This window comes from Octopus bimaculoides, chromosome 20 (assembly GCF_001194135.2).
Source record: "Octopus bimaculoides isolate UCB-OBI-ISO-001 chromosome 20, ASM119413v2, whole genome shotgun sequence".
NCBI lineage: Eukaryota > Metazoa > Mollusca > Cephalopoda > Octopoda > Octopodidae > Octopus > Octopus bimaculoides.
In genome coordinates this window covers 7,652,751-7,672,988 of record NC_069000.1, presented here as the reverse complement: position 1 = coordinate 7,672,988, position 20,238 = coordinate 7,652,751, and the positions used below count along the sequence as shown (strand labels likewise).

At 39.0% G+C, this 20,238-nt stretch overlaps 1 protein-coding gene across 10 annotated transcripts in view; it reads left to right on the top strand.

Annotated features, from left to right (window-relative positions):
- The window catches only part of LOC106869848 (uncharacterized), a 204,614-nt gene that overhangs the window by 152,049 nt on the left and 32,327 nt on the right, over window positions 1-20,238 (top strand). For 9 of the 10 annotated variants that reach the window (XM_014915761.2, XM_052975037.1, XM_014915765.2 and 6 more), the window contains 4 exons: window positions 14,064-14,294; window positions 18,002-18,094; window positions 18,759-18,881; window positions 19,968-20,045. In XM_014915761.2, coding sequence (XP_014771247.1) covers window positions 14,064-14,294; window positions 18,002-18,094; window positions 18,759-18,881; window positions 19,968-20,045 — 525 coding nt within the window. Of the gene's footprint in view, window positions 1-10,046; window positions 10,674-14,063; window positions 14,295-18,001; window positions 18,095-18,758; window positions 18,882-19,967; window positions 20,046-20,238 lie in introns of those variants that run through there. The other variant, XM_014915764.2, reaches the window with a different exon arrangement.

The window sequence follows — 20,238 nt, the reverse complement described above, 5'->3', positions numbered from 1 at the left end:
TATATATATATATATATATATATATATATATATATTTCCATGCAAGTGTATCTGTATGTATATACATACATATATTATACATGCATAAACACGCACACATATGTTATACATACATAAATATAAATAGATAAATGCACATTAGATAGATAGATAGATAGATAGATAGATAGATAGATAGATAGATAGATAGATGTAAGGAACAGTTAAGGAAAGGAATGTTTTCACAGCTGCCTCACTTTACCACAACATCCACTCGCCTCTTCTCTCTGATATCCTGCATACACCCCATTCACAGACCCACCACCACCACCACCATTTTCTTAAACACTTACCAACCATTTAAATAAGCTCAAACTCTATTTTGTATTTTTTTTCTTTCACTGTAAACTTCCGTCACAGAAACAACTGTGTTTGTTAAACATTTCACAAATTGCTTAACCTTTTGGAAACTTTGGCTTGGCTGTTTCTTTTCTATGTGATGGCCATAACCCTTGGGCCTTATTCTCAGATCAAATAACTCAAATAAGGGGACACACACACACACACACACACACACACAATCACACACACATTTACATATACATTCAGACACTCACATATATACATACAACTATATAGTATAATCATGGCTCTGTGGTTAGGGGGTTTACTTCCTAACTACATAGTTTCAGGTTCTGTCCCACTTATGACATCTTATACTATAGCTCCAAGCCAACCAAGTCCTTGTGAGTGGATTTGACAGATGGAAACTAAAAGAAGCACATTGTGTGCATGTTTGTGTGTACATGTGTATGTGTGTGTGTGTGTACATTTGTATTGTGCAAGTGTATCTGTATGTTGTTGCTGTTACTTCTGCTAACAAGTTGTCCACTCAGTTTACACTTTCGAAAACATGTGAAATAAGATATCTCTTACTTGAAAAATAGGTCAGAATTGAGGACAGGAAGGGCATCTGGTCATAGAAAACTGCCTTAAAAAGTTTTCATCCAACTCAGGCCAACATGGGAAAGCAAACATGAAAACAGAAAGCATATCATCATCAGTTTACTTCTGTTTTCCACACTGGTGTTATGGTCCAAATCAGTGTTCTATCTCTCTCTCTCTCTATATATATATATATATATATATATACACACACACACACACACACACACACACACACACACACACACACACACACACACACACACACACACGTAATATGATCAATAAGTATCCAGACTATAGTAACAAAACTAAAGCACACAGAGTGAAGCCACTTGGCACAGATTGACCTTCAACTTTGCTGTGCATTCGCATAAGTTTTAACATTTTAACTCACTTCTGCTGTTTACAGCAGTGCTTGGATGTGATCATTGCATTGACCATGACAGAGAAAGTTGAGAATCTGCATCAAATTTTTCCAAAAGCTTGGTGATACCTGCTCAGAGACCTACATAAAGTTTTCAAAAAGTTTTCATCGTTTTCAACACAGTCAAGATTTTGTGCAACTGAAACCCGAGTGTCTTTTTGGTCAACTGAAAGCAGTTTTGGCACAAACTTGGCAGACATGCGTCTCATACCCAAATCTTCTGTGATAATGGACTGGACTGAACTATAACTAACCTGTACATCTTCTGATAACTCATGGGTGGTGATTCGACTATTTCCACTCACAGCTGCACTCACATCTGTGATGTTTTTCTCAGTTCTGTTGGTTGCGGGTCTCCCAGAACATTCGTCAATATCGACATTTTTCAGCCACCTTGGAAACATCTGAACTACTTGTACACGTGTATCTCATACACTCGTCAAAGGGTCAATGTTCAAGAGAAAAAGGATTGGGGTTAAATAGCTAATACAGAGCCTGAGTGGGAGGCAGAGTCAGGGTGGGTCTAGTGAAATGGATCTGCTTTAAAGATACCATCATAGAGTGAAGAGAGAGAACATGTCTGTGAGTTTACTTAGGCTGGATGGCCATCTTTAGGATGTGGTCTTGAATGTCTGTGTGTAGTTGTGGTCATAACATGGATGTTAGGCCAGCTAGAAATAGCAGCCAAATGCCCCTTAAATCACCCTCTAGGATCTTAAAGGAAAGAAAATATCACATTGAAGATGTCATCCTAGATACTCTGTATTGTAATAACTGACAAGGTGGTCATGGCCTGAATGCATTTGATCATAGGGCTGCTGGATGAAAATTGACTTGAGGCTAAACAACAATAAAGTATCTGTTAAACAAGTCACTTGACTCTCCAAGTCAAGAGAGTGAGCGCATATGTATGTGTGTTTCTTTAGTCGGTGTATCACATGAATCTAAATATATATTTTTAGAGAAGGGGTTTCACTGACTCCCATCGTAGCCCAAACATGGCAAACATATATACGTAACAGGTTTATTACTAAAATACATTCACTCTGCAACTCTATGAGCCCCCCTCTGTCTCCTACCACCGCCACCACCACCTCTTCCTCCTCACCACCTCCTGCTCCTCCTCACTCTTTCTCATTATGTAATTATGAAATATTAATTACTGTCCTCCTTGCTTTGGTTCTGTCCCCTCCAGCCAACTAAGTCACCCTTAAAAACTCCCTACTAATAGGTAGTTGTTACTTCCTTTCAGCCTGAGTACGTTCCACCCTTGTCTCTGTTGATTACCTGGTTCGTTGTTGTTGTTGTTGTTGTTGTTATGCTTGTTGGTGTTCTCTGTTATTTTTGTCTAAAAATTGTTTGTTTCTCTTGTATTTCTTCTGAGATTCTTTGTCTGTGTGTGTGTGTGTATGTGTGTGTGGTGGTTGTGGGAGGAAGGGCTCACATTTCTTCAATGATAGTGAAAGACGAGGGGGAAAGGAACAATCTTCCTCCCTTCTACCTTTATTTCTTTCTTCCTCACTTCATCTCCCTCACCCCCACCCCCCTCACACCCTTCTTCCCTTTCAGCAAGTGTTCACTTTCATTTATTTTCGTCCCCCAGTTCATCTTACATACGTTGTTGTTGAAATAACCCCTGTCAGTTGCTCTTTTCAGAGCAGACCTACCTATTGATGCTGGGGGCAGCTCTGATAAGAGATTTAGGAATTGCAATAAATATTGTGTTGAAAACTGTAGAATAACTGTATTAATAGTTATAGACACTGTGTGTGTGTGTTGATGATACACACACAAATGGGTGTGTATGCGTGTGTGCATATATATACTCTTTACTCTTTTACTCGTTTCAGTCATTTGACTGCGGCCATGCTGGAGCACCACCTTTAGTCGAGCAAATCGACCCCAGAACTTATTCTTTGTAAGCGTAGTACTTTATACTATCAGTCTGTTTTCCCGAACCGCTAAGTTACGGGGACGCAAACACACCACCATCGGTTGTCAAGCGATGTTGCGGGGACAAACAGACACAAACATATACACACACATACATATATATATATATACATATATACAACGGGCTTCTTTCAGTTTCCGTCTACCAAATTCACTCACAAGGCTTTGGTCGGCCTGAGGCTATAGTAGAAGACACTTGCCCAAGGTGCCACGCAGTGGGAATGAACCCAGAACCATGTGGTTGGTAAGCAAGCTACTTACCACACAGCCACTCATATATATATTCTACAAATGTATTAGTAGCTGTATACATTGTTCATATATGTGTGGGTGTGTACGTGTGTGTGTGTACCAGTCAAGTGGTACTGGCAACAGCCATGACAACGATTTCACTTGACCCAGTAGGTCTTCTCAAGCACAGCATATTGCCCAATGACTGAAGCATATATATATATATATATATATATATCTCTTTGTGTCTGTGTTTGTCCTTGTCTCCCACCATTGCTTGATAATCAGTGTTGGTGTGTTTACATCCCTATAACTTAGTGGTTTGGCAAAAGTGACTGGTAAATACCAGGCTTAAAAAATAATAAGTACTGGATTTGATTCTTTTGACTAACAGTTTGTCAAGGTGGTGCCCCAGCATGACCACAATCTAATTACTGAAACAAGTAAAAGATAAGATTTTTATGAACTGCAGGGAATTGAGAATTGGTAAAGCATCAGAAAAAATGCTGTATGGTATGTTTTGGCTGTTTACGTTCTAAGTTCAAATTCCACCAAGGTCACCTTTTCCTTTCATTTCTCTGGGTCAATAAAATAAAGAACCAATCAAGTACTGAGATCAATGTTGTCAACTTACCCCCATCCTTCGAATTTGCTGGCCTTGTGCCTAAATTTAAAGCAGTTTTTTTTTTTTTTTTGTATTGAAATGTAGACATCTTTGAAATAATTCCATGGAAAGTTGGGTTTTAGCAGGATTTATTTAATCAAGGGAACGGATTTTTGTTTTGCAAAGAAAGAACTTGGGAATGTATGGACAGCTGACTTTTAGTCATTGTTTTAAATCAATTGTTCTTTATTCAACATAGTTTCCATTTCTGGCATATCAGTAAAAGTAGCTAGCAACAAGTGTAGTAGCTATAGTAACACCCACAACAATTTCAATAAAAGTTTTCAAATAATGACATAATATATTAAAAAAAAATGAGTTAGCAGATACAACAGATGTTTGCACTTTAACTAAAAAAAGAAAAAAACAAATTGATATTCCAAATGCCTTTCATAGCAATAGTTGCAGTTTTGCTAGCATTGCTAACCAGAGGGAGGTGATCAATATAGACCAGCTCCTGGAAAGAATAGAATATAGGAGGAATATGTTACAAAGGACAGTACCTCTTTGCCTATGGAAAGGCTCATTCTTACATATAAATGAAAGGGCTCTTCCAGAAAAAAGTGAGAAGATTAATATTATTCAGTAGTCCAATTTTTATTTTTGGCTTTCACTGTTCCACCAAGATTAGCTCTGTGGGTCTTGGGTAGTGTTTTACTTTCTCCATGCTACCCATCATGGCTCTGTGGGTCTTGGATAGTGTTTTGTTTTGGTTTTGTACTATATTGACTCTGTGCTGTATTATATATACAGTGTCTAGCAGCACTATTTTCTGTATTTTACACATATTTTTAAGTCCCAAGATTTTGGTCATGTATTTGTTTGCATGTGTTTTGATCATTCCCATGTTACTTATTAATAGAAGGAGTGTTTCTGTTTTCATCCCCCTCCCCCTCCACATTTAGGTTATCTCTATTTCCAGCTTTTCATATTTGGTTAATTCCATCATTTCTTTGATACGTTCTCATCTGTCATGACTTACTCTTCAGTTGAATTAACAGAATCAGTTCAGTAGAGCACCAAACAAAATACCTTGTGATACATGCTCCTGGAGTTCAAATCTTGCTAGTGATCAGAATAATGTTGATGATGATGATGATAATCCTTTCTAATATAGGCACAAGGCCTGAAATTTGGGGGTGGGGGCTTGTCAATTACATCGACCCCAGTATTCAACTGGTACTTACTTCATTGACCCTGAAAAGATTAAAGGAATAATAATAAAAATAATGATACATAGTCGATCCATAATTAACCTCCTCTCAAAAAAAAAAAACATTTTCCAGTGTAAACTCCTTGTAAAGGTATGTATGCGTGTACATGTGTATGCACAAGTATGTATTTGTGTTTAATATATGCACATATCATCATCATCATCGTTTAACTTCCGCCTTCCATGGGATAACTGATACACTGGTAAACATCTCTACTGCCTGCAATGCCTATTTTATCATCCCTGGCAACAGTTGCCTGAAATAGAAGAGAGCTGATTTCCCCCCAGGAGAGGAAGTCTATTTACTGCAACTAACATTCCCTCATGATCTGGTTGTTATCATTCCCATCAGCTAAATAAATACAAATACTAGCAGCAAGAAACTCTGAGTAACGACTCATGCAGACTCAACTCTGAATATTAGATATTCCCCTTTACCGCTTTACTCCTGGGTCACATGAACCTCTGACATTCCACACCCACTGCCATCTCTGTCACATTGCATTGCCTTGAATAGACATACCTGCTTCAGAGTACTGTTCTCTTGTCGTCACACATCCCTCTCATCTCTATCACTTGTGCTACTCACTCTATAAAGAGGTCGGTGAGCAAGCAGAGTCATGAGGTTGTAAAGTTGTATTGAGGTCATGGCTACCTGTCTAGTGCTGGTGCCAGTACATTCTGTAAAATGGGTGGTGTTAAGAAGGACATCTAGCTATAGAAGCTAAGCCATAGTAAATCACACAAAGAAAATGGGGTCCTTGACCCATCTAGATGAGCAGTACCCACTAAACATGTACTAACCCATCCAACCTGTACCAGTAGGGAAAGTATATGATCGTCATTGTTTAATGTCCATTTTCCATGCTGGCATGGAATGGGTGGCTCGGCAGGGGCTACCAAAATGCCAGAGGCTGCACCAGATTCTGTAGTCTGCTTTGGCTTGGTTTCTACAGCTGGATGCCCTTTCTAATGCCAACCACTTTACAGAGTATGCTGGATGCTTTTTACATGTCACCAACTCCATTCCCTTTTACGTGGCACCAGTACTTTTTACGGGGTACCAGTGCTTTTTACATGGCACCAGCACCAGTGCCTCTTACGTGGAACCAGCACCTGTGTTTTTTACATGGCACCGGCACCAATGCTTTTTATGTGGCGCTTTGGTTTTAGGATACCATGATGATAATGGTACAGTATCGAATACTTTAATTTAATGATGACTCAAACCAGTCTAAAAGCCTCAAGCATATTGCACTCACATGCAAACATATGATTACTTATAACATAAGTATGTGTGTATCTGTGTTTGTGTATCGTTTCATCATTTGCTGATGCAAAATCGAGTCTGGGTTCCCCTCCACACAGACACAGCAGCCCCATCACTCAGCTATATTTGGATTTACTGTTGTATATATTTAACTGTGATTAACCAAGATAAAACAAATATTTAGCTAATATGTTGGGAATCTCACAGAGTTTGCTATTTCCAAACACTCTGTTGCGTTAGGCGATCCAGCTCCTTGCAAAAATATAGCAGTACCGTGCACACACACACACACACACACACACACACGCATGCACACACAGTGTGTGTAATGTTATGAGCAACACCCCTTAGTATCTCCAGTTCCTTCACTACTGATGTTGATATTCTCACCTGCTTACTGTAGCAACTTGATGATGAAGCTGGGTTCCCCTACCTAAACCCTGCCCTGAAGGAGAGAGAGAGAGAGAGAGAGATTTTAATCAGTCTCAGTGATAGCCAAATGTAGCAGTGAAGGATCTAACCTGGCTAATAGCTGTCTACCTAAAGAAGGGTTTGCCAGCCATAGGTAGGTCGGGGTCGGGCTGGCTGGCTGGTTGGTTGGTTGGTTAGCTGGCTGGTCCTCAGAGACAGACAGTCAGACAGTCGGACAGAATGAGTGGTGGGGAGAAGCTATGAACAGCTAAGCTTGGTAGCACACACAAGTACTGCTATTATTACTCTGTATATCTACACATGAACAATGTTAGTGTTGGACTGCTGATGTTGTTTCCCCTCCACCACCGCCACCAGTGACAACAACAACTACTTTCTTTCCCCCTCCTCCTCCACCTCTCCTCCTCCACCTCTCCTCCTCTTCTCTCTTCTCTCTTCTAACTGTGGTGGAACACACAAGGCAGTCAGTTCTGTGTGAAGAAGAAGAAAAGATTTAAGAAACTTTACAGGATGTTCAGGGACTTACAGCAGGAAAGGAGGAGGTAAAATAGTAGTGGTAGTAGTAACATTTTGTATTGTTGATGGTGGTGGTGGTGGTGGCGATGGTGGGGGTATTGGATTAATTAGTCGGCTCCAGGGTTACTATTTGTTATCTCTCTCTCTCTACTTTGTGCTGTGTATTTACAACTTGTGTAAGAGAGACACACACATACACCAGAGGTGGCTGGATCTGTTAGAAATAGCTATCAAACCTCCCTCATCTTAGAAATGAGGAGGACCCATCAGATAACATAGTCCTAGATATACTTAGACAGGATGGTCATTGCTGAAAATGTGTTTGATGATAGGTCTGCTTGGTCGCATTTGACCCACGGTTAAACGACTACAATAACACAGCTGAAGAGGTGAAAATGTAAACAGCCCCTCTTTACCAGTATTCTACTTCCTTCCATTTAGGAATTTGGTAGTTTTACTTTTGTGTGTCTGTCCAGGAATTATCTATGGATATCTCATTGCTACCCACTGACACTATTGCATGTACTGATATCAAGTATTGATAATGACAGTGTTGCTGTTATTATTAATAATAATAATAATGATGATGATGATGATGATGATGATATTGCCAGTGGATCTGACTAAATATCTTCAACAGAACACAGCTTGTGTCATTTCAAACTTGGAATCTTACTACCCTATTCTGTTGGAATATCCCACTTCCACATGGATTAAACCACAAATGGATTCTACCAGAATTGAGGATTTTACCCAGTGAAGGAATTTACCTTGGAAACTACTTGGGATTTCTGTGAAATTTTATTCCATGAAATATTTGAGAAGTTCATCTTCATAGCAATCCCTCCTCCTCATCTTCTCTCAATAGACCACCATGTTGTTTTTTTTATAATTATATATTAATGATTACCTGTCTGTTAAATACACTCACACATATCTGTAATATACATACATACACACACCCAATACATACACTCAGCTCTGATACACATACATACCTTTCCGCGTACACATCTAATACAACACCCCTTTGCATACCCAACCCTAAAACATAGTTTAAAACCTTCCATAGATTCTTTGTTTTTTGTTTTTGTGTGTGTGTTTTTGTGTGTTTTTGCCCATCCTGTCTTTTAAAATTCCTGCCAAGGTGTAAAGATATCGGTAAAGTCTGTAATTCTTACTCATTGAACTTAACTTAAATAATCTGATTCTCATTACCACCATAACTTTAGAATCAAGTCTTATGCCCAGAGCAATTAAATTTATCTTAACTGGTCAAAGTTATTAACTTACTGGCCCTTGCTATAATTAGTATGTTAAGTATATGATTACTGGTCCTTTGTACGACCAGTGTATAAGTTATAGCTCTTTTGTATAATTAGTATGTAACTAGTGTCCCATTGTATGACTGTTGTATGACTGTTGTATAACTAGTGGCCTTCTATGACCTACAGGGCTACTGGTCCTTCAACCCTAAACCAACAATGTACACTGCCTTCCAGTTACTTTCTCACTTTAAATTTGTAAAGTGATTCTCTGCTATTTATTACCAAACTGTTGTTTTTTGTTGTTGTGTTCAGTGTGTTGAGTAACAGGGGGCACCTTGCACTCTCAAAATAGGGTAACAACAACTTGACGAAAGAAAAAGTACTATAGTCACCTCTTATCACACATACACACACACACACACTCTCTCTCTATCTATCTATCTTGCTACTTAAGACCAAGCAATAATGTCTGTGAGGTGTTCATTTTACAGCACATCTTCACCACCCTTGTTCCACCCCGTTATTCCCTTGTTTTATACTTTAAAGAACTTTTTAATTTGAGCTTTCATCAGCTCAGAACACCTTGCCATCCCCTACCATACCTTGTTGTCCCCTACTAGCTGTTTTCTTAACCTTTCTAATCCCTCTTAAGGAATTCTCTACACAATATATCGCCACTGTGAAATGTTAATTTGAAAATAACCATAGCAATTTAATTGCCTTGTGTTCAGGAATTACTATTCATACAGTAATTTTTTTTTTTTCTTTTTAATGTTAAAAACCTCTTTCTATGATCTACTGACATTCTGATACACTTTATAATTAATAAAACTAATTAAGTTTCTCTTATGAAAAAGAGCTTTCTAGATTTGCTATCTTATAATCCTTGCACATTCAGAAACTCATAAAAAGTTGATTAAGCTGAAATTGGTCCTAAAATACATTTGTGTATATAATCATACTATGTATATAATCATACTATGTATATAATCATGCTGTATATATAATCATACTGTCAACATAGATGGGATATCATGACAAAGAAAGAAGGAAAAAAAACAAGTACTTAACATATTTTATTAATGAAACCATTTAATCTAAAACCAAACTGAAAATATTCTTCATTCTTTAAAAATACTTTAGTAAAAGCTTTATGTAATAATTAAAATCTTTTTTGTATAATTATTTACTTGTAATTAAGCAGCAATAACAAATATAAGAATTGTGATAACAGTGATTTTTCCATCATGTTCTGGACTTTCCTTCATTAGATTATATTTTTGATGAGAGATTTGGGCAAAAGATTTCATTATTTCTGCAGGAAACACTTAACAACCTCTGATTGTTAATTCATTTTAGTTAATCATCAAGATAGTTTTTTTTTTTGGCTTTATTTATTTTTCCATCACTGAACCATAAACAATCCTTCTCCCCCCTCTTTCATTGAGTTACTTCACATGTTACCACTCCCTCTGACCACTGTGGCTATTGTTTGGGCCTTTGGTCAGTAGGCAGAAACATACTAAGATGACTTCACAAGGGAGTACTATGAGGGTTTGTGAAAGGGATTGCAGCATCCAACAGATTTAAAGGTGTTGTTGTATATTGTTGTTGGTCAGAGAAGTATGTCTGGAGGAGGAAGTCGGCCGCATGGTCGGTGTTTTAGTAGTTTTGACCTGGAACAGGATTGGCAACCCCAACTGGATGATGAGGAAGAGCTCTCTGAACTACAAGTTGATAACATTTCCGACTTCTTGCGGGAAATGACTGTAGAGGTTAGCATTAACTTCAACTTCATTCCCCACCTTCTTTCTCTTTCCTTCTCTATTTCTTTCTTTCACCACCACCCTTTGTCTCTTGCTTCATCTCCAATCTCTATAGTCTCTCTCTCTCTCTCTCTCTCTCTCTCTCTCTCTCTCTCTCTCTCTCTCTCTCTATCTATCTGTCTATCCATCTATCTATCTAAATGTATATATATATATATGTAACGTATTTCTCACATCTGGAAGCAATGTCGTAGATTTATTATCTAAAATATTTAATCCTTATGGTGTGTATGTGTACATGTGTTTCAGAGTATGTATTTTGTGTGTGGATGGAGGGTATGAACATATATGTGTACTTTTCCCCATTATTGTATGTGCAAGTTTGTGTGTGTGTGTGCCTGCCTGCCTGTCTGTGTGTCTAAACTGGAACTTACTATAAATATATTAATGCTACACAATTCCTATCTGTTTTCCATTTCATTCTATTTAAGGGGACAATCTAGTCTGGAGTCCACAACAAGGGTTTTTATTCATTGTCTCTCTCTGCCACCCATCACACACCTCTACCATTTACGTGTGTGGTGTGTGTGTGTGTGTGTGTTGGTCTTTCTGCACACACACACACACACACACACACACACACACACACACACACACACACACACACTGTATATGTGATGCAGTTAAATAGACTCAGATGTAGCTTTTTGTTGTTGATGGGTGGGGCCTCTGTCAGCTGTGATTGTGTGGGTTGTGGTTGATGAGTGACATTTTTGTCAGTTAAGGTTGTGTGGGTTAATTATAAGGAGGACCCTGTTCACTACAATTATTCATTTGTGATTGGAATGAGGCCCCTATCAGCTGTGATTGTGAAGGTGTTGTTGCAGTGAGGCCCCTGTCAGCTTGTGATTGTAGAGACGTCTTATAACCATACACCTTTTTAGTATTATATCATGTTTAGATGTTTTTTTAGAGACACAACAAACTAAAGTCCTTGTTTTTCCCCTCCAATTTTCTGAACAGTAAGGGACAAGCCCATAGCTTAATGATGCAATTTGAGCATGAACCCTGATGAAGTTAGTTGTTTGTGAAGAACTGGAGGTTTGTTAAAGATGATGATGGAATGAGGCAGAGAGAGATATGAATGGATGTAGTTCACTGTGATGTAGAGAATTACACTTGATCTCACTGTGTGTTGGGCACTTGTTGAACAAGGCCCAGGTTACTGTAGTCTCTTTAAAGGTGTCTGCATGGTTTCACTTAGTCGTAGGTGTGGTGTGGGTTTGCTATACGATATCTAGGTTACATGATGGCTATTGTGTCAAAGAAGGTGTTAATGAGTTATGAAATGTGGTATCATTTTCATGTGTGTGTACATATATTCAACAGGGTACCTCACTCCCTGATGTGGTGGTCTCTGCAGAAACTAGATGAATGGCTCATGAGAGCTGCCCAAGCCATGTGCAGGGATGCTGTTAATAACATGACAGCTAACTATGAGTACAGTGGCAAATTTTGCGTACAGGCTGGAGTTCAGTAGGGCTCAGTCCTGTCCTCCCTCCTATTTATTATTGTCCTCCAGGCCATAACAGAGGAGTTTAAGACTGATTGCTTGTGGGAACTCCTTTATGCTGATGACCTTGTTCTGACTGACAAAATAGTAGCAGAATTAGAAAAGGAATTCTAGGTGTGAAAACAAATCCTGGAATCAAAGGGCCTTAAAATTAACTTAGCAAAAATCAAAGTCTTAGTAAGCAGGAAAACAGGCAGTACACTAACCCCTTCATGAAGCTATCTGTGTTCAATATCTAGAAAAGGTGTAGATAGAAATTCCTCCATTCGGTGTATCCAATGCAAACTATGGACACACAAGAGTTTCGGCGGAATCACTATGAAATTAACAAAGACTTTGTCTGTAGTAGATAGACAGGAGTAATAAACACTAAGAACCCACCAGAAGTGACCTAATTAGTAGTAGAAGAGGATGTTTTGAAAGTATAATTGCTCGAATAAGAACAGGCTGGAGAAAGTTCAGAGAGCTATTACCAATGTTGGTAACAAAAGACCTCTCTTTCAAAGTAAAAGACATATTGTATAATGCTTACATACAAACAGCAATGCTACACAGCAATGAAACATGGGTCATGAATGCAGGGGACATCTAAAGACTAGAAAGAAATGAAGCTAGCATACTCTGCTGTACAATGTATGATGTGCTAATGTGGTGAGAGAAAAAATTTGGCATTAGAGGTCAGATGTAGTGTGCATGAGAGAGTTTGTGCTGGTATGGCTATGTAATGTATGTGGATAAAGATGGCTGTATTATAGAAGTGATCGCAAAATGTGGATTGAACCTAAGGAAGAGGGAGACATAGGAAAATGTGGGACAAAATAATGAAGTCTGACCTCAGGTTGTTGAACCTCAAGGAGATGACAGAGGAGCAAAATAAGGGGCAATTTATCATGCTCAAAAAGACCTGCCCTCCCAGTAAAAACAAGGTCCTAAAAACATGTTGTTACTGTCTATGCACATCCCACATGCAACACCCAATTAGCACCTATCAAACCTTCCCAGCAATTTGTTTTTATAATGCCCACCCTTACCCCATTCCTAACTAAGGTGTTATTTATTGCTCAGCTGCTGTAATTATATGAGAGCTGAACTGCATATATTCCATTCCCTTTTTGTACTACTAATAATCTGTCTTCTTGGAACCACACCCCTTGTCACCCATCCTGCATCATTCCTAACATCATTCCTTACCACTATATGTCCACTGAACACCCATTTCACCTAAACACCTTATCAGGCGGCACTGGCATTAGTGACAATGATTTCACTTGACTAAATATTTAATGATATTTACAATTGCCTCTTTGAGGGGAAATATTCTACAGAATTTGTTTTGCAGTAAATGTTGTGTTGTGACTTTTATTATGCTTCTTGAAGCTTAATCTAGAACATTCATTGACATTTTATCACATTTCAAAAGTAAAAGATTTTTGTTTTTACAACCTTTCACAATGTGGCACAGCTTGAATTATGACCCAAGCACAACAGGGCTAACATGTTGAAAGCATTTGCTGCATGTTGTATTGCAGTTACCTGTCTAATTAGTGTGGTGAGATTGTCTAATTAGTATAGTGAGTTTATTTACTGTTAGATTGCCTAATGTGTCTCAACCATGCTGTACAGTACTTACCTGCGTCACCTGTCTAACTCTATGTAATAATATCAGGCTTTTAGTCTCAGTCCTGTAGACTGCATCTAATCCTGTCTACCATTGTTGTTTCTATTCTCAACGAGTATTCTCCCCTCTTCATCATCATCATCACCACCACTAATCCCTTCCAGTTTGTCGCCCTAATCCTGACCATGCTGTGTATTATGTGTTTCAGCTGCAGTTATGCGAAGAAGACCAGGAAAACTACCATCATCGAGGGAACGAGGAAGGAGAGCTGCAGTTTATGTTGCGGGTTATGTCAAAGGACAAGACCTGGAACATCCGACGCAGCTATGACAACTTTCGCATGCTTGATAAACAGCTGCACAAGTGCATCTTTGACCGACGCTTCAGCCATCTGCCAGAGCTTGGCAGTCAGAGTGATATTTCGAATATCACAGAAACAGTGAGTTCATTTTCATGTTAAATTTTCTTGTTTTATTTTAGGGTTTAAGCATTTAAGTATGGGTTGGCTAGTGCTGTAAATTCAGTCTGCTGTATAAACTTTCAGAGTAGTTTATTGTTAGTTGTATGTCTTTCTCTATAACTATGGTGGCTTCTGTTTGAAATCATTAGATCAGAGTAGAAGAGAAGGTAATTCTATATAAGACTATACATTTACCTTTACACTATAGTAATAACACTATAGTCATAATACCTACAGATAAAGACAGTCTTTTGGGGATTCACTTGTGCTACCACACTTGTAATGTGTTTATATAAGTTATTTAGAAGTGAGAAAGGAGTGGTGTCTCCGACATCTGGTGGTCAGTATCTCCCAGACCAGTAACATTGATGTGGCTGATGTCCAGGTTTAAAATGTACTGGTCCACATCTTCAGAATAAATGCATGTGAGAAAGGGGGGTATCAAATTTAAACCCTAACGACAAAGGAACACCACTAAAGGCACTAAAGTACCCTATGGTGACAGCCTTTAACTGGATTGCTTAACTTTTTCCCTGGACATCTCCCAACTGTAGTTTGGCTTCATGAGGGTAAAAACAGTTCATTTCAATGGGTGGATAGGAACAGAATATGAAAAAGCCACTGCAAGTGAAAAGTGTTGACTGTGTCAACTGACCAACAGCTTTTACTCGGTCATTACATAGGGTGACGAGTGAGGGGTTAGAAAATTCTAAAATGGGTGATGTTGGTGAGATTCATGTTCTGGATGGAAATAGGTGGTGGTGGTGGTGGTGGGAAGAGGTCTAGTGGGTATGTAGTTCTGTTGTGGAAAGATCAAACGAATATTTTGTACTGAGTTTGTGGTGGGCCCCAGTAAGGAAGGATGAAATAAGGCCAGAAGGATGTTTGGACCAATTTTTGTAGACGTTGGTGGTTGAGAGAGACTGCAGTCAGGTTAGTTTAATGTCTCATTATCTTGTGAGTGCCTTGGGAAAGGAAAAAAGATAAGGGAGTCAACCTCAACAGCAAATGAAGGAGCAGTCCTTAGATGGTCCAGTGCCTTCTTTGACATTATTCTGCAAACTCCAAGGTAGGTGGTGCTCTCCACTCCTGTAAGGCAATCCACTTAGAAGGAGGCCACTCCAATGTAAAATCTACAGCTTGCTGATCACCAGATAACTGTATTTGTTATCTTCCAAATCTAAAGAGTGAGATTGGATTGTGCTGACTGACTCACTTTGACTATTTTGTTATCTTATTTCTGTTAACCTATGCAGCCTTTGTTTGCATTCATTTTTAAAATAATGGAGAATTCAATAAAATAACTTTCTCATTGTTAAGCTGGGTGTCTGGAACAAATTAGCATAAAATTTTGATGGAAGATTATAATTCAGACCGCTTTAAAACAGTAAGTTTATTGTCATTGAGGCAGTTTCAGGTGGGTTGGTATCAGAAGGGTTAAGACTACTAAGCACTAGCAGGAAGAAAAGCCTTGCAGTTCATGTAAACACTTGTGGGTGTGCTTCTCTTACTCTTGATCTTCAGACATGAAGAAACTGCCATCATCACCAATGTCTCCACGACAAAATAACTGACTTGAAATGGATGAAAGACGAGGGAGTGGCAGTGATAGATTATGGTGGTGGTGGTGATGGTGGGGGACATCTGAAATGCTAGGTTTGAACTCTTGACTTGTTGGTCAATAGCCCAGCACTTTAATTAACGGACTGATTTAGATTTTAGAATCAGAAAATTACTGCCTTCTTCACCATCATTAGACAAGGATGTCATCATTGTGTATCCATATGTCAGCTCTTATCAAGCACTATAGACATGTGTGTGGGTGTGTTTATGTATGTATATGATTGTAGGGAGAGATTTGAGGGAGGTTTGGTTGCTATATCTAACAGGAATAATGAACCTGTAAAAGGAAATTCTTATGGGTTCACTATCACTGCTGTGTGATGCAATATTTGTGCCTGTGGTGTGTGTATATGTTGTGTCTGATATGTGTGTGTTATGTCTGATGTGTTTGTGTGTTATGTCTGTGTGTGTGTGTGTGAAGAAGGAAAATGGCCAGATTTGCCCCAAAGATGAAAGATGTCCTGTTTGAGGTCAAATTACAACTGAGCTATTTCTTAGTCTCGTCACATCTCCTTTTAATTAATTAGAGATGGGACAACTTGATATCATACAGCTCCCTAACTGGATGCCCGTATTGATGTTGTCATGGTTATTGCTTCCTGTTCTTAATAAATGCCATCAGTTGGTGATGGTAGGGGGATAAAACTAGATCCAGAAGCACTATTCCTCAAATGCACACATAATTACATATACACTTTCTCATTCTTTCTCTTACACATTCACACACACACACACACACACACACCTACAAACATACACCTACACACATGAAATGATACTTCAGATGTGTTGCTTTGGTTTCACTTAATTAAACTGACATACTTTCATTAAAACTACCCTTCCCCTTCCCCCCAGTTTTTATAGTAGAGTGCAGGGATGCAGGGATAGTGGAGACAATGGGCAACGATTGTGATGGACCCCTATCTTCTGGGTGTGGGATATTAAAGCTTTATCTGATAGATTGACTGAGTGTTTCGCCTCCCTGGGTATCTGGTTACCCTATCTTTCATTCTGGGGAGGTTGAAAATATAGTTACGTAGCAGAGAGGAAAGCATGTTGCTGCAGCTGGTCTGGAAGTGAGCAAAAGTGGAAAACTGTGTGTATGTACTGTAAGTTTTGGTATCCAAGTTAAATTTTTCAGGCCAAAATTTACAGACGAAAAAATGACAGATCAACTTAATATGCCTAGATAATTTTTAAAGGACCAAACAAGTACATACAAAATTCAGCAGGATTTGGAAAGATAGTGATGATGTTTATTTACACTGCATGCTTACACTATATACTATGTTGACTTGTATACCAAAAAATACAGTGTGTATGTGTGTGTGTGTGTGTGTATGTAACTATCTGAATGCGTAAATGTGTGTCTTTGTGTGGGTGTAAATGTTGCTGGGAGGAAGAGGTGTGTCCTGTTAGCACCCAGCCAGTAAAAGTAAAAGTTTCTATTGAAGAAAACAAGTTATGAAGGAATTTTAGCATGACTTCATCATGTTGTATTGTCAGCCAGCTCTGTACATGGTGTTAGATAAAGTTATATCCACTGCGTCTGAATAAAAGATGGGATGGTCGAGGTTGGAACGTCTTTGATTGTAGATGTGTTAGGGATAAAAAGCAGCTTAATTTCATTAGTATCATCACGCTACCATACAGCATAATGCATATTACACCACCACAGCATATCTTCACTACCACCACACCACACTACAAAAGCCAGTATCACATGATCACACACTACTATAACACTGTCTAGAAAAGCAACCAATCCACACTTGCTCTATTTATGTTCAATCAACTGGACTGGCACATTTGAGTAGCTAGGAAGAAGTTGCAGTATTAATTCATATCCATATCTTGATGTAAGCATGAAGACTGAGTTATAGGGAAGGGAAATGTTATGTGATGTTGTGACATTCATATTTTCCTCATGCTTGAGGAAATTGAATTCAAAAGAAGTGAGCTTAATGTTTTTTTTTAAAAAAAAAAGGTTTTATTTGTTGTTAAATGTCTCCCCTTTCCACCTCTCTTTCTCTCACACATTTGTCTGTCTGTGTGCCCTTCAGGAGATGCAAGAACTGCTGCAGAAATATCTGAAACGGTTCTCATCCATTGCTGGAAGTATGATCTACTGCGGCTCCATACTCAACTGGCTCGAGGTAAGAATAATAATAATAATAATAATGTCTCACTTTATTCTAACTCCACAAACAACTTGTCACATGACTAGCATCAAAGTTCTTTCATTGGTTGTAACTAAATAACAAGACGTATTCACACTTGAAATTCTCTTGCAACAGGTCTTAAAACTAGTTTAACCATTTTAAACTTGTCTTTGATATTCCCATTGTACACACTAAGATGTACATGGTTAATTATGAATTAATTATATGACAAACATATGACATGCAAATTAGTGTAATCATTTCAACAAATTTCTAGTTTGTGTTTGTTTTAATTAGCAATTCTCTATAAGTGCTCTTTGTAAAAAAAAAAAGTATAACTTTAAAATAAATTACCTATCTAACCTCTAATTCACACTACACCGATGACAAGTAATCAACTGCAGCGGCAACACTGTCATAAGCATGAGAAACAATTCAAACAGAGCAGTAACAACAGCAGAGACATTAGAGAAAGATAAACACACTTTATAGAAAAAAGGGATATCCCTCATCAGCTGCCAGTTGAATATCCTGTTGATTTTGATGTTGGACCACTATATTCAATAGTCAAATAACAGTAAAAAATAGTCTTGTGCATGTGTGTGTAATTATTAAGTATTCCATGTGTTATTTACTGTTCCCCCTTCCTGTATTGCAGATGGACAATCGCGGAAATCGTCTGCTTGCTGTGGATGATTCTGGAATCAACACACCTGCTATTGCTGCCGCACACGCAATACGTCGCTACAATGCACAGGCTGCAGATGAAATTTCACTAGAGGTCAGTGGGTTCATTTTCTTTTTTGCTGTTATTGTTTAACCTCAGGTTTGCCCTGTTTGAGTAGCACCCTGATGAAAGACATTCCACTCACAACAATACTGTTTTTTACGTTGGTCTGCATTTTTCAAAAGTTTCACATGGAATTGGCTAGTTGAGCAACAGAATGGAGACACCTCCTTTTCTAGGATGCTACCTTTTTCCAATGTTGGGGTTCTTTGTATAAGCTGAGCTTGTGACCAGCAGGTTCAGTGTTTTGTGAAATGAAGAAATTATTTATGCGCCCTTTTAAAGCCTAGCCAGGCTCATGGGCTCAGTTTCCCGGTTTCTATGGTGTATGTGTTCCCCACCAGCTGGACAGGACGCCAGTCCATCGAAGCGTTACTCAAGAAACAGGAAGAAAGAGTGAGAGAAAGTTGGGACAAAAGAATACAACAGGGATTGCCACCACGCCCTGCCGGAGCCTCGTGGAACTTTAGGTGTTTTCGCTCAATAAACACGCACAACGCTCGGTCTGGGAATCGAAACCGCGATCCTCCGACTGTGAGTCCGCTGCCCTAACCACTGGGCCATTGATGAAGGAAAGGGGAATGTAAATGGGGTGGGGAGTGATGGCAGTAGTAGTAGTGGTGGTGGTGGAGTGGCAGCAGAGATGTTTGTGGTGTCTTGGCAACTGTAGTGGCGGCAGTGGTGGTGGTGGTGGCGGTGGTGGTTGCTGTTGTTGTTGTTGTTCCTATTTATAGTTTGCCTTTTTATTTGTTGCTGTTGAAGCATATTGTTTTGACCATTTGATCTTGATAAACCTCTGCTCACTTAGACCAACCTCTGCCCTGTTTGACCTTTGTCCACTTTGACTGACCCGACCTCTGCCTGCTTTGACCTACCTCTGCCTGCCTTGGCCAATCTCTACCCACCTTTGCCAATCTCTACCCACCTCTGCCAACCTCTACCCACCTCAGCTCACCTCTGCCAACCTCCACCCACCTCAACAGACCTCTGTCTGTCTTGACTGGCCTTGGCTCACCATGACTGACCTCTGCCCACTTTGGACTAACCTCTACTACTTTTGTACATTTTTTTCATTTTCAGGTTGGGGATATTGTATCTGTGATAGACAAACCACCCCCCGAGGACACCATTTGGTGGAGGGGAAAACGTGGCTTTGAGGTAAATATGCAACGTTTGTTTCTGTCTTTGAAGTTGGTTGACTAAGTGTGCAAACTTATATATTTGCAAGAGTGTTCCTGAAACAGCCATTACCATAGGATAGCTGGTTGAGGACACTTTCCTGAATCAAATACCTGAGATATATGTGTGTGTGTGTGTGTGTGTGTGTGTGTGTGTGTGTGTGTGTGTGTAT